This window comes from Arvicola amphibius, chromosome 9, assembly GCF_903992535.2.
Source record: "Arvicola amphibius chromosome 9, mArvAmp1.2, whole genome shotgun sequence".
Lineage (NCBI taxonomy): Eukaryota > Metazoa > Chordata > Mammalia > Rodentia > Cricetidae > Arvicola > Arvicola amphibius.
Genome location: NC_052055.2, coordinates 1,242,245 through 1,265,668, shown reverse-complemented (window position 1 = coordinate 1,265,668; position 23,424 = coordinate 1,242,245). Strand labels below are relative to the sequence as shown.

General features: G+C 44.6%; 1 protein-coding gene across 1 annotated transcript in view; it reads right to left on the bottom strand.

Annotated features, from left to right (window-relative positions):
* Positions 1-23,424, bottom strand: part of Matn2 (matrilin 2) — a 112,747-nt gene that overhangs the window by 86,684 nt on the left and 2,639 nt on the right. Inside the window, exon 2 of the mRNA XM_042055707.1 lies at positions 12,942-13,103. Within this exon, the coding sequence (XP_041911641.1) occupies positions 12,942-13,080 (139 nt within the window). The 5' untranslated portion in view covers positions 13,081-13,103. The remainder of the gene's footprint in view (positions 1-12,941; positions 13,104-23,424) is intronic.

Sequence of the window (23,424 nt, the reverse complement as noted above, 5' to 3'; positions counted from 1 at the left end):
ATCAATCAGTCAGCACAGCCAAACGGATGAGCTCTGTCTCAGTTGGAGACCCTGTGCTGGGTGAGCTCTGTCTCTGAGACCCTGTGCTGGGTGAGCGCTGTCTCTGAGACCCTGTGCAGGGTGAGCTCTGTCTCAGTTGGAGACCCTGAGCAGAGTGAGCTCTGTCTCCCTGAGACCCTGTGCAAGGTGAGCTCTGTCCCTGAGACCCTGTGCAAGGTGAGCTCTGTCTCCCTGAGAGACCCTGTGCAGGGTGACCTCTGTCTCCCTGAGACCCTGTGCAGGGTGAGCTCTGTCTCTGAGACCCTGTGCAGGGTGAGCTCTGTCTCTGAGACCCTGTGCAGGGTGAGCTCTGTCTCAGTTGGAGATCCTGTGCAGGGTGAGCTCTGTCTCAGTTGGAGACCCTGTGCAGGGTGAGCTCTGTCTCCCTGAGAGACCTTGTGCAGGGTGAGCTCTGTCTCTGAGACCCTGTGCAGGGTGAACTCTGTCTCCCTGAGAGACCCTGTGCTGGGTGAGCTCTGTCTCCCTGAGAGACCCTGTGCTGGGTGAGCTCTCTCTGAGACCCTGTGTAGAGTGAGCTCTGTCCCTGAGACCCTGTGCAGGGTGAGCTCTGTCTCCCTGAGACCCTGTGCAGGGTGAGCTCTGTCTCCCTGAGACCCTGTGCAGGGTGAGCTCTGTCTCTGAGACCCTGTACTGGGTGAGCTCTGTCTCTGAGACCCTGTGCAGGGTGAGCTCTGTCTCCCTGAGAGACCCTGTGCAGGGTGAGCTCTGTCTCTGAGACCCTGTGCAGGGTGAGCTCTGTCTCCCTGAGAGACCCTGTGTTGGGTGAGCTCTGTCTCTGAGACCCTGTGCTAGTAGTTTTTGGTCAACTTGATATAAGCTAGAGTCATCTGATGGGAAGGAACTTTAATTAAGACTACGCCTCAATGAGATCAGGCTGTAGGCAAGCCTGTTCTTAATTAGTGATTAATGTGGAAGGGCCCAGCTTATTGTAGGTGGTGACAGCCCTGGCCAGGTGGTCCTGGGGTGCTTTTAGCTCCTGCCCTGACTACTTTTGATGATGAACTGTAATGTGGAAATGTGAACTAAAACAAACCCTTTCTTCTCCAAGTTGCTATTGGTTGTGGTATTTAATCACTATGACAAACCCTGTCTCTAAAAAGTGAGGTGTGCAGTGATTGTGAAAGCTACCCAACATTGATCTCTGGCCTCCACTTGCAAACACATACATACACACACACACACACACAAGCACATGCACACACAATGCACACATGCATACACACATGCACACACACAAACATGCACACATAAACACACACATGCACATGCATATACACACCTGTACACACGCACACACAGAGCACCCCACGTCAAGTTTCCAAACTCCAGATATTTAGTTCTTTCCGCTATTTGCTGTATTCCTGGCCTTTGGAAACCTTCATTAGTGCGGGAGTTCATTTATTCCTTCCTAGGGATGTACTGAGTGCCTGCTGTATACCAGCCTCACTGCTGAACTGCTGGACCACACAGCTGACAAAGCAAGGACTCACTCTTCAGGCAAAGAGCACCAGTGATGGTGGAGAGCCTGCAGTAGGAAATCAGTTATGGTTTTAAATCTTGACCAGATTAGGGATCCTTCCATTGAGACCTCAAAGATGAATACAGTTCAGGTGGATGGAACAGAAGGGAATATCTAACACCATAGGTAAAGGATCATTTGGGCAGAGGAAACACATTATACCCCTGGCCACTGGGTAGTTGTTAGGAGTTTGAATGAAATACCCGACTTCTCAAAGGCTCAGCTCCTTCACCTGTAAAATGGGAATAAGAGCACTGAGCTGAACAAAGTGTGAATCACCCTAGCACAACACCAGGCAGGCGGCAGATGCAGAGGAGAAATAACAACAAATGAGACAAACAGCCCACGGAAGCCAGCATTACCATCCCTGTCATCATTACCATTAGTTATGAAGACCAGAGACATGATCAGCCCGTGACTGGCCCTCGAGAGAAACAGAGCAGCGGCACAGTGGCTTCGTCACCCACAGAGGGGACCCCGCCCTCCTACACACCACAGCCACATACTGCAAAACCCGCGAGCAAACTAGGGGTATGACTTTTGGGAATTGAGGAAGGCAACGAGAGAAGGAGGAATGAGAGGAGATGAAAGAAGGCTCTAGAAAGGGAAAGAGATGAGGAAAGACTTTCACAGGAAACAGAAGGAAAGAGGCTGCATCGGAGAGAAAAATCAGCTTATCTGTTGGCTAGGAAAGCGTTCACATCTGTGGCTTACTGGAAATCAGATACTGCACTTTCTAGGGTTCTCCAGCATTAATCACAAGACAGGACAGAGGAATTTGTTTTATACAGTTTATTAAAAATGAATGATAACAGAGGTTGGTTTATATATTAAACAGGCATGAAAAATGTATTTGATAAAGAGCAGCATTCCTGTATAGAGAAGTAACGATTCCCTCTGTTGAGCCCACACACAATTCTATGGATTCTGCTGAATATGCACCGCGACTGGGCATTGGGGGAGGATTTACTTCAAAAGTCTTTTCTATTTTTAAGGAATCTCATAAACTATACATCAACCTTCATTTTTTATGGTCAGTTCTAATAATAAAGACACACACACTCCAGCCAAGCAGATCCTGTGGAGACCCTGTACTGCCCTCTGCGTTGGCACTGGAAGAAACTGGTTCCCCACACAGGCGTGGGTCTTACCTCTGCCAACTTCTCCCAAGGTAGGAAAATGCTAGCAGCTTATTTTCGAAGTTTCAGAGGGGTGGGCCTAGTCTGAAGCTAGTTAATTCTCCAGCTGCAATTTTTCCTGCAGATGTTATTCATCTCGAATCTTCTTCCTGGCTCACATTTCACAGCATCTCCCAAGGCCTTCCTTTGCCCATTTCTACCCCACCTCAAAGACTGCTCTTCTGTGATGGTTCTTATACTAGAATCTTTAGAAATACAGCTGTTTAAGCTTGCAAAACCAGTGAAAGGAGACTTTCTGGGTGTGGGGCTGAATAACCTCTATTCCAACAAGCCTTCCAGGGGCTTCTGATGCTCTTGGTCCTGTTGCCCATCCTCCCATATCACTAAACTTCTCCCATAGCTCTTCCTACCCCAAACTTCTCCCTCGTCTTCTGGAACGTGGAAGACTCTTACCTGGAGAGAGGGAAAGACAGCAGAGGATTCTGCACATCATAGATGGGTGTGGAAAGAAAGAATTAGTGACCTCACATTCTCTAGATAAAACCTGAGGGATCACTGACCTCCTCCTCTTCTAGAGCAGAGCAAACCGAGTCTCAGAGAGAAAGTCACTTGCCTATGTAAGAAGTAGTCAGATCAAGACAGGAGTCAGTGCTGGAAGGGGCTCAGCAGTTCAGAGTGCTTGCTGGGGGCTGGGAGGTGGCTCAGCAGTTCAGAGTGCTTGCTGTACAAGCCTGAGGACCTGGATGAAGATTCTCAACATCCATGGAAAAAGTTGGGTGTGGTGTGTGCATGTCTGTCACCCCAGCACCATGGTGGGGGTCGGGGACAGAGGAAGATCTCTAAGACAGACACACAGAGGGGTTAGGAGAGAGAGAATAGATAAGACAGTGAAGAAAAACACCTGAACTGGAATCATCTGGTAGCAGGGATGTGGCTCAATGTCTACACAGACATCAACCTTGCATGTATAAAGTCAAGGGTTTGATCGCCACCACTAAAAAAAATGAGTGAATAAATTAATAAGTAAGCAAATAAATAATGATCCCAATGGCAAAGCCAGCCATCAGATATTAATACTCTGCTTTGTGGGCAGGAACACTGCCAAGATTGGAGGTGAGTGGGACCCCCATGAAAGAATAAGCCCAAGCTGAAATCAACATATCTTACTGTAGGCCACATATATCTTTCTTTGCTCTGAGTACAGGCGCAACAAAACCACACAACCCTTTAATAAGGCTGAGCTTGGTTTCTGTGTGGTTTGCAAAGTTTTGACAAGTTGATAAATTGCTTAACCTCTTGGAGACTCTGCTTCCTCATACTAAGAGGCACATAACAAGACTCAACTTGCAATGTCCCCCCCCCCCCCGAAAGCTTAAATGAAACAATGTCTGTCCCAGGGGTTCACAGACCAGCCGCCCACTATGTGCCGTGATCCATGAACAATACTCAGCCCTCTTTCCAAGCGAGTCACAATCTGGTGGTAAACATTAATTACAGAAAGAACTGGAATGCCAGTCTCCCTGAGGTAGGAACCGCTGCTCTCCCTGGAATATAACGTCCTCGGGGTGGATACCTTGGCCGGCAATCCACCATTTGTGTGGCCCTACTGAAGATGGATCTTGCCTGGTTGGGAGAGGTAGGAATTGGCATTTGGCTTGACTCTAGCTGATAATGGGTTAGGATTTCTGCGATGAAATACTAGGACCAAAAGCAGCTTGGGGAGGAAGGGCTTTATTTGGTTTACACTTATAGACTGCTGTTCATCATCGAAGGAAGTCAGGACGGGAACTCACACAGGGCAGAAACTTGGAGGCGGGAGCTGACACAGAGGCCATGGAGGGCTTGCTGCTTACTGGCTTGCTCCTCATGGCTTGCTCCACCTGCTTTCTTATAGAACCCAGAAGCACCAATCCAGGGATGGTATCACCCACATGGGCTGGGCCCTTTTCCTCATCGACCACGAATTAAGAAAATGTCCTACAGGTTTGCCCACAGCCTGACCTTATGGAAGCATTTTCTTAATTGAGGTCCCCTCCTTTCAGATGACTTAATCTTGTGTCAAGCTGACATAAAAATACCCAGCACAATGGGTCTAAAAGATACTCCAGGCAGAATGAAGATAATGAAAACCAGAAATCATGGGGAAGCTTGAAAGTAAAAATTGCAGCCCCCCCCCCATCCCGCCCAAATAGCCTCAAATGATGTAAGACGGATGAAGTCTCCACAAGAGCCAAGGACTCTCATGGCTGTTGGCACCTGCTTTCTTCCCTCACCAGGGGCACCAACAAATGTCAATCAGGGGAATTGTTTGAGGCTGTGGATATCGTCCTTCATTATTGGAAGCCAGTGGCTGAAAATGTCATTAATTATCAAGCTATGTGAAACCGGCCTTGGCAACAGAGCAGGGTATTCTCAGTTTCATTCTGCAGGCCCGCCCGCCACTTCCTCCCATCATGCCAATAATTTAAGAAGGTTTGGTTTTCTAATGCAATGCATGGCAATTTTACATGGAGAGGCACATTCAGGGCCAGACTGCTGGTTGCCCGTTTCTGTCACTCTCCACCTTATTCCCTTGAGGGACTCTCTGAACCTGGAGCTAGGATATCAGCCAGCAGGTCCCACTGATCCACTATCTCGGCCCCACAACACAGGCGTTGCAGGTGAAAGAGTGGCCACGCACAACTGTTTGCATGGGCGCTGGGGATTGGAGCTCAGGTCCTCACGCTTGAACATCAAGCTCCCTTACTCAACCATCTCCTCAGCTACCAAGTCTACCTCTATTTTAATGTCAGACTTAATTAAAGGTGTATGCAAATGAGGTAAATGTTTCATAGTACATTGTGATTTCCAAAGAGCAATCAATGTTTAGAGATGTATAAGGTGAAATCTTAGACTCTGTGATAGCTATTCTTGGTTGTCAACTTGACTACATCTGGAATTAACTAAAATACAAAAATGGAAGGCACCCTGTGAGGGATTTTTGTTTAATTTGAAATAGGAAGATCCACTTCTGATCCGGATCTTTGAGGTGGGAAGACAGTCCTTTAATCCAAATCCCTTTTGTTTGTTAGTTTAGTTTGTTTTTGTTCTTGTTTGTTTGTTTTGTTGTTGGTGGTGGTAGGTTTATTTTTTGTTTGTTTGTTTGTTTGTTTAAGATGAGGTTTCTCTGTGTAACAGCTGTGGCTATCTGGGAACTTGCTTTGTAGACCATGCCAATCTTGAACTAACAGAGATCTGCCTGCCTCTGCCTCCTGGGTTCTGGGATTAAAAATATGCACCACCATTGCATAGCTTGTTTTTTTTTATAATACAACTTTTTTAATGATCTATTTTTATGTGCATTGGTGTTTTGCCTGAATGTATGTCTATGTGAGGGCTGTCTGATCCCCTAGAACTGGAGCTACAGACAGTTGTGAGCTGCCATGTGGGTGCTGGGAATTTAACCCGATACTCTGGACGAACAGCCAGTGCCCTTAACCACTGAACTATCTCTCAAGCCCAATAAAGATCTTTTGAGCTGGGGAAAAAAAACAACAACTTTAATCTGGGTCTTTGGGTGGGAAGACACAAATTTATCATGTCACACCCTCTGCTGGGAGCCATATAAGGACATGAAAGAAGGAAGTTTTTGCTTTTCCTGCTTGCCCTCACAATGCTGGCAAATCCATTCCTTCACTGGCACTAAAGCCCACTTCTTCAGGATTCCAGTGCATACTTAAGACTACCTGAGACATCCGGACTGTGGACTGAACAACTTCTGAATTCTGTGACTTTCTCTTTACAGCCAGCCCTGGCTGGACTAGCTGAGCCACAGCCTGTAAGTCATCCTAATAAACACCCTTATTTACACACACACACACACACACACACACACACAGAGAGAGAGAGAGAGAGAGAGAGAGAGACAGAGACAGAGACAGAGACAGAGAAAGACAGAGACAGAGAAACAGACAGAGAGAAACAGAGAGACAGAGAGAGACAGACATAGAGAGACACACAGATAGAGACAGAGAGATACAGAGACAGACAGAGAGAGACAGACAGAGACTCATTCTATAAGGAACATTGCAATATTATTCTAGAGAATTCTGATTAACACAGATTTCCTTCATTAGCTGAATTCTAAGTAGTAAAATAACATTTATAAAGTAGTGTCCCTAAACCCTGTTGCCTGAACCCTGGAACACTTATGTTATTTTCTCTGGCACTGTCCTTGTGGGAAGGAGAGTAGTGGTCCTGCTCCTACATGCCCAGGCCAGACTAAGGAGCCAGCATCCATTTTAGTCTCTGTCACTTTCTTCTTGAGTCTACTGCCACATTGTCACCAGACGCCCTTGTAAAACAAGCATGAATTCTGCATGGGTGGCAGGGAAGGTCAAATACTGGGAAAGGAAAAGACCTCAAGGTTAGCTAGTAAAAACAAAGCAAGCAAGACCGGCAAACGTAGAAAGGAATGAAGCTTTCAACAACACCTGGGGAGAGTCAACACTAGGAAGGAAAGCTGGCAGCAGAATACCCACACGGAAAGACCATTCAGAGTCTGCCTTGCCACAGGAGACCACTTCCTAAATAAAACCCAATAGCACAGACACTGAGAGCAACAATTAACAAATGGGGACCTCCTGAAACTGAGAAGCTTCTGTAAAGCAAAAGACATAGTCAACAAGACAAAACATCAGCCTACAGAATAGGAAAAGATCTTCAGCAGCCCCACATCGGGCAGAGGACTGATCTCCAAAATATACAAAGAACTCAAGAAACTTAACATCAAAAGAACAAATAATCCAATAAAAAATGAGGTACAGACCGAAACAGAGAACTCTCAACAGACAAATCTCAAATGGCTGAAAGACACTTAAGGAAATGTTCAGCATCCTTAGCCATCAGAGAAATGCAAAGCAAAACAACTCTGAGATTCTATCTTACACCTGAAAGAATGGTCAAGATCAAAAACACTGATGACAGCTTATGCTGGAGAGGATGTGAGGTAAAGGGAACACTCCTCCATTGCTAGTGGGAGTGTAAACTGGTACAGCTGCTTTGGAAATCAGTATGGTGATTTCTCATAAAATTAGGAAACAACCTTCCTCAAGACCCAGTAATACCACTCAATTATGCCACAAGGACATGTGCTCAACTATGTTCATAGCAGCATTGTTTGTAATAGTCAGAACCTGGAAACAATCTAGATGCCTCTCAATCAAAGAATGAATAAAGAAAATGTGATATATTTACACAATGGAGTACTATTCCATGGTAAAACAATAATGACATCTTGAAATTTGCAGGCAAATGGATGGATCTAGGAAAAAACATATCGAGTGAGGTAACCCAGACCCAGAGAGACAAATATAATATGTACTTACTCATATGAGTGGGTTTTAGACACAAAGCAAAGAAAAAACAGCCTACCGTCCACAACCCCAGAGAACCTAGACAATAAAGAGAGACATACAGGGATCTACACAGGAAGGAGAAAAAGACAAACTCTCCTGAGTAAATTGTGAGTGTGGGGGTCATGGGAGAGGGTAGGGGGGGGAGGGGAGCAGAGAAAATGTATAGCTCAATAAAAACAATTTAAAAATGCATTCTTAGGAATGAAGACATCAAGAATACGTGAGCATCTGAGCAAGAACAGTGAGGGTTTCTACAAAGGCTGTTGTGCTGTATTGGTTGCCTTGGAAATGGTACCCCACCTCCACCACCCCCATAGGACAGCGATGCACAAAAGAAAACAAATGTGCACCGATGATGTGGCAGCATCTGTGGGCAGGACAGTGTGTCTCGCAGCTAGCATTGCCTGGAGGAGCCTGGGAAGGAGCTGGCAAGGGAGGGTGTGCTGTTGGTAAAACGGGAAGAAGCACAGATGCTGCTCTGACTCGCCCTGCCACTGCCATGCCCTGGAAGGGACTCACGCTGGGTAATCAGTGCTCATTGGTTCTCCCATTGGCCTACAGAATTGTTCTGATGGCACCTGCAAGTCAGATGATTAGTTAGACCCTGACTTTTGCCCACCCAGCAAGGCTGAGGTGGTCTGGAAGGCCCCTCAGGAACAAAGTCAAAAGGATCACCATTACTGTCTGTTTAAAGGCTCAGACTTGTCCTAGAAGGCCCTGAAGTTCTAAATCATTAGTTCCCTGCTCTTCTGGGTTTGTTTCCTTTTCAGATCCCCCCACCATCTTCAGGCCAACGTCCGAGTTCGCCTCAGAGCCATCCCTCTGCTGCCTGCTCAACCGTGGGGCTCTCCATGGTCACGACCTTCACAAGTAGTGTTCCCTTAAACCACTATCTTGAAAGTGGTTTGGGGACCCCGAGGTTTCCTGGGACTCCTTCAGAAGATCCATGAGGTCAGGCCTGTGTTCCTAACACGTATGTTCACCTTTTATTCTTGCAGACTTTCATGTGTATATATAACAAACACATGTCAGCTGGTGTGATTTTAGATTCCACACTACGACAAATTTCAAGAAAGTTCTGTCTGTCAAGTCTCATGCCCTGTCGAAGAAGATTCACACGAGAAGACTGCTACAAGATGCCTCTCATTTCTCCAATTACATGCAACATGTGTATCTATGCGGGATCTAGGTATGGACCAACCAAAGCATCCCATGGCTGTAAATACAGCTCAGAGGTAAAGCAATTGCCTAGCATGTCCAGGGATCAGTGTTCAATCCCCAGCATTACCCACAGCCCCCCAAATCATCACAGATTGAAAGAATGAAATGTAGGAATCCAGAAATGTTGTATCAAAGCAGACACTAAATAGATTTGCAAAATTTAAGACAGAAATACCGTTTTCACTGATTTTTATTATTGATAAAAATATATATATTTTTTTGTTTTCCAAGACAGAGTCTCTCTGTGTAACCCTGGTTTTTCTGGAACTCACTCTGTAGACCAGGCTGGCCTCAAACTCAGAGATCCCCCTGCCTCTACCTCCCCAGTGCTGAGTAGTAAAGGCCTGTGCCACCACTGCCTAGCTTGATAAAATAAATTTTAATAAGATAGCTTATATCAACATGGTATGGGTTTATTTGGTTTTTGTTAACCAATATTTTTTAAGTTCTTCACTTTAGTTCCTGGTGCAGTAAGTCATGATATTTCTAGTCCACAAGAAGCTCTTTGAGATTCACAGGTTATTCCTGAGTGTGAGGAAGATTCCTGAGGTCAAAAAGCTGGAGAGATCATGCTCAGCCGGCAGACTGGCTAATTTGGAGATGCCTGCACAGCTGTACACTGATTCCTCCAGATTATTGATCTTTCTATAACCTGTTCTCCAGCACCTCACTGCACACTCTTCATGGAGGCTATTGATCTTATTGATCATAAGCCTTCCACCCTATATCTGTGTCTGTCCCAGAGTGGAAATCCCATAGATGGATAAGGGGAAAAAGTCAGCATTTAGATAGAGTGGGTGACCTACAAACACTGACAGGAGGAATGGGTATATACATGCAGTTTTGTATATTTGTATATGATGGGGGTATATGTGTACGTATATGTTCATGTATGTTCAGGTAAATGGGTGTGCATGTGCGTGTAGACCAGAGGTCAACATTAGGTGTTGCTCCTCATGACTCCATCCACTTTCTTCCTTTGAGACAGTCTCTCGCTTGCTGAGGCTGACCAAGTAGGTTAGACTGGCTATCCATTGAGCCCGTGGACTCTCCAATCTCCAACTCTCCACTACTGCACTTACTAGCCCACAATACTTTTTTAAACCTGAGTTCTGGGGATCGAACCCATGACCTCATGCTTGCTCAGCAAGCACTTTACCATCTGAACCATCTCCCCAGCGCCATTTGTTACTGTGACTCTGATTTGAATACAGATATAAAAAGCACATACACAGGGTTTTTTATACTTTTTCTTTTCAGCCAGGCATGGTGGCGCACTCCTTTAATTCCAGCACTTGGGAGGCAGAAGCAGGCAGATCTCTATGAAAGTTTGAGGCCGGCCTGGGCTACAGAATGAGTTCCAGGAACAGCCAAGTCTGCACAGAGGATCCTATCTCAAAAAAACCAAACAATAATAGTAATAATAATAAACCTAAAAGTTTCAAACAACAACTTAACCTAAGTAGGCTGGGCATAGCAGCACATGCTTTCAGTCCCAGTATTCAGAAGGTAGACACAGGCATATCTCTGGAGTTTGGGGCCAGCCTGATCTACATAGAGAGTTCTAGACCAGAGACAGCTATGGACTGAGACCCTATCTCTAAAAAAATAAAATAACCTAAGAGACAAATTTGCTTCTACTGAAAGTTCAGAGAAACTCCTGTAAGCAAATAACCAGGGACTACATCATGCTGAGAGACGCCATAAATGTGGCCAAAGTAACTTGTTCCAAGACTGCAGTGTGGCCTGGACAGAGTTCTGAACATAGAAAGAAAAACAAACACATATAAAACACAAGATACCCTATTGTGAGGAGACGGTCACACCACTGGACTAAGGCCAGCCAACAAGTGTGGCGTCTCCACCCTGGTTCCCTTCAAAGTGCCATCCAAAGCAGACTGCCACCCAGAACCCTGGCCAGAGTTGCCACGTTTGCTGCCCAGCTTCATGGCTGTCCTTCAGCCTCCTTTGTGAGCACAGCCACCTTTCTGCAAGTCTGGGGACATCAGTGTGCCAGGCTCAGGGAGCAGAAAAGCAACTACACACAGCATGCCGTGTCCGGGCCCTCTCCCCTTTGTCCCTAAAACATTCCCCGGTAAACTGAGGAAGAGAGAGTGATGTTAGTTGTGGGGTGTCTTAGTAACTGTTCTACAGCTGTGAAGAGACACCGGGACCAAGGCAACTCTTACAGAAGAAAGCATCTAACTGGGGACTTGCTTACAGTTTCAGAGGGTTAGTCCATGATCATCATGGTGGGGAGCATGACAGCAGACAAGATGTCACAGGAGCAATAGCTTAATGTGATACAATGCAAGAGGCAGAGAAAGAGTTAACTGGGAATGGTGTGAGCCTCTGAAACCTCAAAGCCCACCCCAGTGACACACCTCCTCCAACGAGGGCACACTTCCTCCAACGAGGGCACACTTCCTCCAACGAGGGCACACTTCCTCCAATGAGGGCACACTTCCTCCAACAAGGCCCTCCAAGGCCACACCTCCTACAACAAGGATACAACCCCTCCAACAAGGACTTACCTCCTAATCCTTCTAATCCTTCTCAAACAATTCACCAACTGGGGACTGAATGTGCACATGTATAAGCCAAAGGGGGCAGTTCTCATTCAAATCATCACATGGGGAACAATACTTTTGGCAAAATAGGTGTGTACCTCTTGCCTCAGAAGTTTTAAAGTTACCAATTCAGAGACTGGTGTGTGTGTGTGTGTGTGTGTGTGTGTGTGTGTGTGTGTGTGTGTATGTATGAAAAACAGAAAGATAGACAGACTTGGAGCCAAGAGGAAAAAAAAAAGAAGGCTTATGCTTTTCCAGTTAATTCAGGGATGGCTCATCCCCAAACCAGCCTTTATCAAAAACTCCTGTGGGGCTTCAGACATGTCTCCTCCTTGTCTGAAGTGTAGTGCTCCCCTAATATGTAAAAGGTTCTGGGTTCCACCCCTAACATCCTAAGAAAATAAAATAAACCCAACTATGCATTCACAGATGGTGATGTAGGAAGCACCAAGATACGTCCAGTTAAACATGCACAGTGCTAATCATATAAATATCTTGACATGGTTTTCTTTAACCCTTTAGCCAATGTGCTAAACACTTCTTGGCTCTTTTCAATGTATGCACAAGTCTTGTGTTTATGGCACTACTAACCGGGGACTCTCAGGAGACTAAAGACAGGGTCACTGTTCAGTCAACATCAGTATAGGTTCTGCTCTATCAGAACAAGGTCCTTTAGTCCTTTGGTCCCTGACTGTAACTTGTGGTCCCCAGGTAGCATCTGTCCAAAGGGCCCAGGCCTAACAGCTGAGTTCAGGTGAGTTCAGCAGGGACATTTTCAGCAGAAAACCTTTTGCCCTGTATATTGGAGCAAAGTCATGAGCCCACCTTAGACCCAAGGGTTTAAAATAGAAGAAGTTTAGTTGTAATTTGAAAACCCAGATACTTTTCATCCTCAGTCCAGATGTGGGATTCCCCCAGTGCCCAGCACAGTTAGCAGAGGACCCAGAGGCAGGAGCCTCCCCAACCCAGGTCCTCTGGTCCAGGGCCTTCCCCCAACCCACACCGCTGCCTGCTGCTGCGGGTGCCCCTCACTCACCCAGCAGTGCCGTCTGGGGATGTGTTCGGACATGGCGGCCTCTGGAGGGAAATCTGGCTTGTGGGCGGTCTCTGGCTCCAGCGGGCAGGAGGAAGAACTGTCCAAGCATTAGCAAGCATCCGAGCAGCATCTTCTCCATCTTCAAGTGGAGCAGGGGTGTGGCTATAACACAACACAGGAGAGGCAAGTGAGATTTCTTGCAGAGCTAAGCTGTGAGCCTCCATGTGGGTGCAGGGAACTGAACCCTGGTCCTCTGCCAGTGCTCTGAACTGCTGAGCCATCTCTCCAGCCTTTCCCCTTTCAACTACTTTCATAATTTCTTGATATTAATCACACAATTTTAATACAATACTCTAAATGTGTGGCACCATCTATAAGTGATTTACTATTATTTTATCTTTCTGTGTCTGATTTGCTTCATGTAGTAGAACGTCCTCCAGTTCAATCTGTTTTATTCCATAGATAAATAAAAATCCGAAGTGAATTCAGGTTACCAGGCCCCTTTACCCACTGAGCCATCCCAACAGCTGTTCTGTTGTGATTCTTACCCGTTCTGCATTTGAGCCAATGCAATATAGATACATGTTGATGTATGGTTTTTAGAATTTGCTTTTTGAGACAGGGTCTTACTGTATAATTCCAGCTGGCCTCCAACTCACAGATATCCTCCTACCTCTGCCTCTCAAGTGCTGGGATGAAAGGAATGTACCTCCACGCCTGGTGTAGCTCTAAGATTAAAATGGTTTAAACACAACCTTACTAAACCAGCACAATGCCTAACTATACTCTGAATTTTTATGCCTATATTCACAGGTAAGTATGGCTCCCACCCTGTGTCAGAGAAACTTGTCTTTGCAACAGAGCCCGTTACAGAAAACCACAACTAAGAGATCAGAGCTGTGTGGCGGCCGACCCCAGCTGGCACACGTACAACGTATTTTCACACAGCAGGCTCAGGAGTCACTGTGGAAGACTCGGAGAAAAGATGGTAAAAGTCAGAAAGGCAAGAAGGTCGCCATGGGGCTGTGACTGCTAAAAATGCTGCTCGAGAGACAGCACCCATGAAATGTCACGGCTTCCTAAACAAAACCTGAACAGCACCAACAGTGGGCATGCTAACAAGACTGGGGAAAGCTCACAGGGCCTAAACCCTCGACAAAGACCGACGAGCAACTGGGAAATGCTGAGAGTGAGAAATGCTCTTCCTCAGGGAAGAGCCTCCCCCTTCCAGATGGAAACCTCATATTTTGTTGGTAAGAATGCAAGGTGTGTCCCTTTAGAACATAATTTGGCAGCTTCTCATAAAGTCACACCTCACCAACATACCACAGCACAAAATAACCCATTGTCTCTATTTTCCCGTGCTTTCAGTGAAATCCCATACCCTGGAAAAATCCAGGAAAATCGACCCCAGGAAAATTCAGTGTATTGTCAGCCCATATCCTGAATACTTACTCAAACACAAGAGCATGCATCCACACAATAACTTGGATAATAATAATTTCTTGGATGCCTACGGAGGCTGCATTTTTAAAAGCTGAACACTGGAAACAATCCAATCACTAGCAGCTGATGAATGGGGAACAAATTATGGGACATTCATACAATGGACTCCCACTAAGTTATCAAAGGAGGGATCTGCTAGATGAATCTCAGAATCACACCAAATGAAAGCAACCAGACACAAAAACACTATGTTCTGAATTCTTCTGATTATATGAAATTCAACAAAAGGCAAAATTACATGGCAGGAAGCAGATCAATGGTTCTAGAAGATTGTGGTTAAAAATAAAGGAACCAGCTGTGGAGGGGCCAAAGGGAACCTAGGAGGCTACGGAAGTGCTTACATTATGGTTATGGTGCAGTGATGTATTTGCTGAAATTTATCAAGTTGTAACCTTTAAAATTAATGAATTGTACTGTAAGTTAAACTTCAAAAAGCCATTAAAAAAATAAAGGAATGGCATCAGAGAGCTGGAGGAAGGGTGGAATGTTGTGGAATCTGTCTTTTGGGCAGGGCACAGCTGTGGCATTTGGGAACCGTCAGAAGCTGTGGTTACCTGTACAAGACCTGCACGAGGTTGGGAGTGGGCCTGTTAATATTCCCTCGTGGAGGGGAGACCAGGTTCCAGGCCTTGTCCCTCCCGAGGGTCTCTAGGTAGCTATGTTTACTAGGAGAGGGGGAGACTTTTTTCTAGTGGTACAGTCATTGTAAGCTGCCCATATTCCTGTATGCATCATTAGAACCCACAACACAGCTGAGAGGGGGGGGCGGAGGGAAAACCACAAAGGAGAGAGAGAGAGAGAGAGAGAGAGAGAGGCCAGTGCCAGTAGGATGGATCAGAAAATACAAGTGCTTGCTCTCAAGTCTGGAGATCTGGTCAGGAAGAATCGACTTTACAAGGCTCCCCTCCTTGTCTGCATTAAAGATTTTAAGACCTGAGAGTAGAAGAGGAATTAGTAGGAAGAGGAAGGGGACAAGTGGGAAGGGAACAAGAGAGCAATGGGGGCAAATGCAGTCCAAAAATATTGGATATGTGTATGAAAAGTCTTCGTGAACCCATTACTATCCATAATTAATATGTTAATAAGACAGAAAGAATACTCCATAAATACACAATAATGGTATTATTAGTATCAGACAATGCAGTTTTTTATGCAAAAAGCTGACTCCTGTCCTCAGGTCAATGGTGGTTTCTTGGTTTGGCATTTATATCTGCTGGCCTCTGAAGACTATGCATCATCTCTAAATGGAAAATGAAGTGGCTTTTGAGGACAGTCCTTTCAACTCCGGGCAAATGCGAACGGCTGAGTGTGAAATTCGCTCTGAGCGGCTTCAGTGACATCAGGGAGCACAGAAAGAATGTTTTTGAAATAATACAAGCGCTTTGACTTTTGTTTTAGCCATTTTTCTCCTTTCCATGAAACAATGAGTTCTTTCATGTGGCTTTCCTAAGAAGCTGGGGCAGAGGAAAAAGGCCGCTGAGAGCTGAGGTTCTTCTGACCTCACCATTCTGACACGCCAGGCAAAGCCGAGAATGAATCTCAGAGGCAAGCCCCTCCTGTCTTCCTTCCACCTATCTCCAGAACCGCCATCTCCTGCTTGGCCAGCAAGTAGGAAGCAAATGTATGCCAGGACTCAAAGGCACCCATGGCACAGAGGCAACCTGAAATTTTAGAGCCTGTTTTATTATGACCTGACATGACTGTCTGTGACTCCCATCCAACTCAGCTTGTCCAGACTCCAGCTCAGCGCCTCCCTCTTGAGCCTTCCAAGGCCAAGGTCACCCTAGTCCTCCACACCAAGACCAGTAACTGCAAACCCATTTCCATCTGCCAGGATGCATTCAGGAACGCACAAACTTCCTTTTTCTGTCTCTGCTTCCTCGCTGCTTCCGTGGCTGCAGCCACTTTTGCAGCCCAGGTCTTTGGCGCCTAGCTTCTCCCGGGTGCTGCTGAATGCCCTGTGTGCAGCTCCTTTGCCTGCTTGTGGTCTATTGATGGCCTCACTGAATAAATGCTAGATTCACACCCCTCCACGGCTGACCACAGGCCATCTCTCCAATAAGGATGTCCTCACATTTACCCTAAGCTCACAATGGAGTCTGAAGTACTGAGATTGTTTTACAATGGGTGCCTTTGACCATGCTGGTTCCATGGCCTCCAAGGCCTACGTTCTATATTAATGAAGATAGTATTCAGCTCTCCACGTTTGATTCATGGGTTTACTCGGGCAGTAAAATGTCTTCAGGTTTTCACAAGGATTGACCTCCACACACCACAGATGGGCTTGTCGGCTATCAGCACTTCATTATTTATTATTTATTCTTCTTGCTACCATGAATCTCTTCCTGCATAGACATGAGCTACCATTTGAGGTGACATCCTGTGTCTATATCCCCCTAACTGCTGGCTTCTAAATTTTATAAATAGGTTGGTAGATAATCAATGTGTTGGATAAATGACTATTTAATAAAAGATCAATAAATGTCAAAGCAAACTGGTTGCCGGAGCCCATGTCTTTCCTTATTACATTGGTCAGATGTAGACATGCAGACAACCCTAATAGAAGGTTCTCATTTTCTTAATGGCAGGATCCTCACCTGCAATTTCCCTTTATGCTGTGGGACAATGGTCTTGTACTCTGTAAAGATTTGTAACTCATACTGGTTTAATAAAATGCTTATTGGCCAGTAGCCAGGCAGGAAGTATAGGTGGGGTGAACAAAACAGGAGAATTCTGGGAAGAAAGAAGGCTCGGTCTGCAGTCATCACTGAGACACAGAGGAAGCAAGATGAAACTGCCACACTGATAAAAGGTGCTAAGTCACGTGGCTAACACAGACAAGAATTATGAGCTAATTTAAGATGTAAGGGTTAATAAGAAGCCTGAGCTAATAGGCCAACCAGTTTATAATTAATGTAGACCTCTGTGTGTTTTTTGGGGACAGAATGGCTGCGGGACTGGGTGGGACAGAAATCTCAGGCAACAGTTTTAAAATAAAAAATTAAAACACAGACTTATTTGTTGTATTTATGTGTGTGAATGTTTTGGCCCCATGTATATACATGCATCATGCACATATAGTGCCCTCAGAAGTCAGTAGAGGGCATCAGGTCCCCTGGATCTAGAGCGACGAGTGGTTATGAGCCACCACAGGGGTGCTGGCAACCAAACTCTTCTGCAGGAACAAGTTGCCTTAACCACTGAGCCATGTCTTCAGCCCTTCATATGCAATATCTTTCCTTTAAAAAGTTGTTTTTACTTTTATTGATTCTTTCATTGATTACGTTTATGGATTTCGCATCCTACGTTATTCTGATCCTCCTTATCTCAGTGTCTTCTCGAATATGCCCTCGGCCCTTGCAAACCCCCAAATCAAAACCAAGTCTAAAAGAAAAACAAAAAACAAACAAGAAAACCAAACCAAAAATGAACAGAAAAATTAAAAAAAGAAGAAGAAGACTCTTGTCTTGGAAACTGTAGTGTGGCCCAGTGAGTCTCAGTTCACCCTTCAGCCTGCTCATCTTTGCCCACTTGCAGTGTCCAGACAACCTAGACATCCTTTTTAAAGACTAAACTATCAAAATTCTTACAATAACGTGTCAGTTGTCATAGATGGATACTGAAAGCATTTTAAATTGTAAAATAGTGCTTTTGGGTGGAAACTATTCTTGATTTTTGCTTTGTTTTGTTTTTAGTGTGGTCCTGGTTGTCCTGGAACTTCCTCTGTAGCCCAGGCTGGCCTCAGACTCTGCGATCCGCACTCCCTCTGTAGCCCAGGCTGGCCTCAATCTCTGTGATCCGCCTGCTTCTGCCTCCTGAGTGCTGGGATTAAAGGCAGACCCCACCACCGCCCAGCTGACATAAATATACTATGAAACAAAGTTCTCTGTTTTATAAACGATGTTTTTGAATGCTACTTGCCTCTCTAACACAGATGGCGTATTAGCACTAAGGATGCCTTCTGGGATTCTCAGCATCTTCCCTTCTGGGCTGTTTGGGACACAGCCAGTTTTGAGTCCATATATTATATGTCACTAGAAATCTTATCCCAGGCCAACAGTCCTAATTTGCAGACCATAACGACAGTCAGATTTTCAGCATGTTCCGAGTCCGTACTGCAGACAGCTTAGCTGCACATCCTGTCGATAAAGCCGTCCTTAAGGGGCCGAGAGGTAGCTCAGGAGTTGAGAGCACTCGCTGCTCTTCCAGAGGACTGAAGTTTAGTTCCCAGAACTTATTCTGGCAGTTCCCATAATTTCAGCTCTAGGGGATCTAATGTCTTTTTCTGTGTTGCCCATGAATATACACATACACACATGAGCATGCTCCCATGCACACACACACATACACACACACATGAGCATGCTCCCATGCACACACACACTCACACATAAGCATGCTGTCACGCTCACACACACATACATAGACACACACATGCTCCCATACACACACACACACACACATATACACACACACACGAGCATGCTTCCACACTCGCACACACATACATATACACACACATGCTCCCGTACACACACACACACACATATACACACACACGAGCATGCTTCCACGCTCGCACACACATACATATACACACACATGCTCCCGTACACACACACATACACACACACGAGCATGCTTCCACACTCGCACACACACACACATATACACACACATGCTCCCATACACACACACAAACACACACATTGTCTAAATGACTTTTTACCATACGAAGCACTATTCAACTCCTATCATAATGATGTTGCACACTCAAGACTAATTACTGAATTCTAAGTGGAAATTTCTGGCACTTTTAAACTCAACTGATTTCTGTAAGCACCCCCAAACAACCACAATTGGTGTCATTTTAGCAAACATGCCTTTCTTGAACAATACTTGGCTCAAAATATAGTTGACAAAACACCCTTCGAGGACTCAGTGTAAGTCAGTTTTTTCTCTTGCAAGCGATCACGTTTTTGGGAAAATCCATCACCACAATGTGATACACATGGTAACATCTCCCCTACCTCTCCCTTCTTTAATATCACACTGAGTCTGGATCTCTGCCTGCAGTTTGTCTCCTATGCTTATGTCTTCCTGTCCATCCCCCACAATCACAGCCCTAGATCTGACCTGCAGCCACACCCAAACTGCAAAGGCCTCAGCAGACATTGCCAGTCAACCCCAGTTCCTTTTCCACCCCATTTCTCTTACTGCAGAACCCTCACTTTCAAAGTGGGCACATGAGATGCCAGAATAATGACCCTGATTCTGTCTTGGCCCTGCCAGATACTTAAGTGCTGGTCTGAGGAACAGAGGTGCGCTTGGCACCTGTGATCTCAGAAGGGTGTGCTTATCATTGGGAAGACCATGGTGAGCTTCCTAGTTCATTCTTTCACAACTCCTGAATGAGAGTCCCCATCCTCTTTGGGGACTGAACAATTATCTTGAACCATAAGGCTCCACCTGAATTGGAAGTCATGCCCAGGAAAAGAAACAAGGAGGTTAGGTCCCCACTCTACAACTGCTTTGGACTCCCAGCCCTCAGATTTCTTGAACCCAAGACAGAAGTAAAGTCCCTCTTTAAAAGCATGCTATTTTATCCAGGTGATGGTGGCACAAGTCTTTAATGCCAACACTCAGGAGGCAGAGGTAGGTGAATCTCTATGAGTTTCAGGACGGCCAAGACACAGAGAAACCCAGTCTTGAAAAAACTCAAAGCAACAACAACAAAAAACCAACACCTGCAATTTTGATCTTTTCTCCAACTTGCAGCTGAATCTAATCCTGTCTGTTCCACTGCCCGCCCCTGGCAGGGGTGCTAACTTCCACCTTGTCAATATAGTATCATGCTTAACACACTCCTGCCCAACAAAAGTGGCTCTCACATTCCAAAGAATCAAATCTAGACTGCTCTGCTCAGCATGTAAAGCCCTATAGCCTGGCCCTGTGTCACAATGCTGACTGCAGCAACCTCTGCATGGATACTACAGGCATGTGCACCTGTGTGCACGCTTCAGCATTAAGCCTCCATTCCTCCACACAGTGTCTTCATTTCCACCTGAATGGAGTTTAAGACAGCTGAGGTTCTGGGTAGGTTATCACTCTTTCAAAATAAAATGTGAATGGAAACAATGTAAACAGCCCTTAACAGTGAGCAGATAAACAGTAACACAGCGAGATACTCTGTGGCAGGACTCATTGCTTTGTATGTAACATGATACACAATGTGCACGATAAATTGTTAATTTAATAGTAAACAAGATAAAATATAGAAATAGCCTCCAGTTCTAGATATCAGTGTGGTGGCTACATGGGAGGAAAAGCACACAAAAGCAGGTATGAAGGGGTCTGGGTGCTGGGATTATTCTGTTGATGAATCAGATTCTTGTTTATACACATGTTTAGATCCAGCAGCATCCTTGATTTGTATACTTTTTATATGTACACATCATAAGAAGTTTACTTCTAAAAACTAATCTTTGAGCCAGGAGGTGGTGGCGCACGCCTTTAATCCCAGCACTCGGGAGGCAGAGGCAGGCGGATCTCTGTGAGTTTGAGACCAGCCTGGTCTACAGAGCTAGTTCCAGGACAGGCTCCAAAGCCACAGAAAAACCCTGTCTCGAAAAACCAAAAAAAAAAAAAAAAAAAAAAAAAAGAAAAGAAAAGAAAAGAAAAGAAAGAAAGAAAGAAAGAAAGAAAGAAAGAAAGAAAGAAAGAAAGAAATCCTGTTTCAAATCTGGTAGATTTGGGGTTTTTGCTCACACAGTCAAAAAAGACTAAAAGGTACACAAAAGAAGAAATCCAAACAGAAAAACCTTTTAACAGGTTCCAGTGTGTTTTACAATGTGTACATGCTTAAGAAAGAAAGAAAACAAGAAGGGAAGAAAGAAAGAAAGAAAGAAAGAAAGAAAGAAAGAAAGAAAGAAAGAAAGAGGGTATGTACAGTCATAGAAAGAAATAGTTTAAAAATAATAAAATAAAGTATTCAAAGAGAAAAGTAATATAAAAGAAAAAAGCCACTTAAGATGGAAATACACAGGGAGTTTAGATCCTATGCTGCTGTGTTGATTTTGACAGCTGCTAAGAGACCTGTAATTGAAAGAGGGACTGTTGAAATAAACCAGACTATATACTTTAGGAATGCCTTAACTTTAAAATAAAAGTCAAGCCAGAAAGTAGTGATGCATGTCTTTAACCCCCCCCCACACACACACACTTGGGAGGCAGAGGCAGGCAGATCTCTGTGAGTTCAAGGTCAGCCTGGTCTACAAAATAAGTTCCAGAACAGCTAGAACTATTACATAGAGAAACCCCATCTTGAAAAATCAAATAAAAAAAAAGGAAGTCAAAAATACATTTGTCAAATGAAAATCAAAGCTATTTTGGAGGAGAGGTTTTGCTTTTGTTTCCAAAGGAAACAAGAGGCTATGGATTCCTTCCATGCTAATATGGTTTGATTGAAGGAGACCCCCTAAAACACTCTGAGGGGAACAGATGGTCAAGGTGATCCAACATCCAAAACAGCTTCGAGGCTGCTGACTGAGCTAATCCAGTCTCACAGAATACTACAGCTGAGACTTAACAATTATCCTGATTGTCTCAGGGTCCCTCAAAGATTACCAGTGCCCCCAATCAACAGGAAGTTGTCTAGAAAACTATACTCACATTTCCAAAATATTGGTTATAAATGTTTGTTTTCACTTAAGGGGGACTGATTACAAACTGTAATTTGTCATACCCAATCTCTTTCTAAAAGAAGAAAGGGGGATATGATATAGAGAAGATGGGAGGAAAAGGTAGATTATTGAATCTACTTTAATCCAAAAAACAACTGTTAATCTCACAATATTTTACACTGGTATAGATTTTAGTTTATTAATATAAATTTGAGGTTAATTTTGTTATGCTGTATGTATATTTCTACTCTTAAACAAGGTATTGTGTTTATATAGCTCAATTAAAAATGTAATGTATATTGGGAGGAGGGGAAGGAGTGGGAAGTTGGATTAGTATATTTTAAAAATCTAATGAATTAAAAAATGTAATGTATAATTAAAAATACAAATTAATAGTCATCTATAATAGTCATTTTAGTTAGGGTTTCTAGATATACAAAGATATATCCAATAGATAACTATTCTTCAAGCATTTTAAAGACCTAAAGAATATGGCATTTAAAATGTTTTAATACCTTAGACTTTTCATGACAGTGGGCACCAATGTAATGTATTCCAGAGAAGATAATGGGCATCAAAGAAACTTCACAAGTTTGCTTTCTTTATGATAAAAGCTAGTCATTTGGGCACAGAAACTGCCCTTGCCTCAATTGCTGACAGTTACTGTCCACACAAGGTAGGACAGTCCTTCAAAAATCCTGCTTCACAGAAAAACCTGTCTGATATTTTAGGATTTTAGGCCTGTAGGTCAAAAGTTGATGCCCCAATGTTTAAGATGACGAAGTGAGCCTTCATTTTCCTCATGGGCTTAATGTGATCACAAGAATCTAAGAGACGGTGATGGGAGAAGGGTAATTAGAAGGGAGGGCAGAGGGAAAGAGGTATGCAGGAGGTAGACAAACTGGAGAGGACAGAGATACAGACATAGAGTGGGAGACAGGACAGAGAGACTGGAAGATGCTCTTCTTGCGTTTGAAAATGGAAGGAGAGACTTGGAGCCAATGACGTAGGAAGTCCTAGAAGTCAGAAACCACGAGGGGCCATGTTTTCCCTGGAGCTGACAGAAAGAATGTGCCCTGCTGACGCTTCCATTTAGCCCCTCGGGGACCCATTTCAGATTCTGGGGCTGCCAGATAATGAATGAGTGGAAGCCATTACACGTGTGGAGGCTTGTTTTAGCAGCCGCGGGGAGCTCTTACAACAACCTTAAGTGGCAACGAGTATTCTGACAGTGGCTTCGCCGCCAAGGCTCTTAGAACCTGCTTAGTCACTGATTTTAATGCACAGCTATTCCG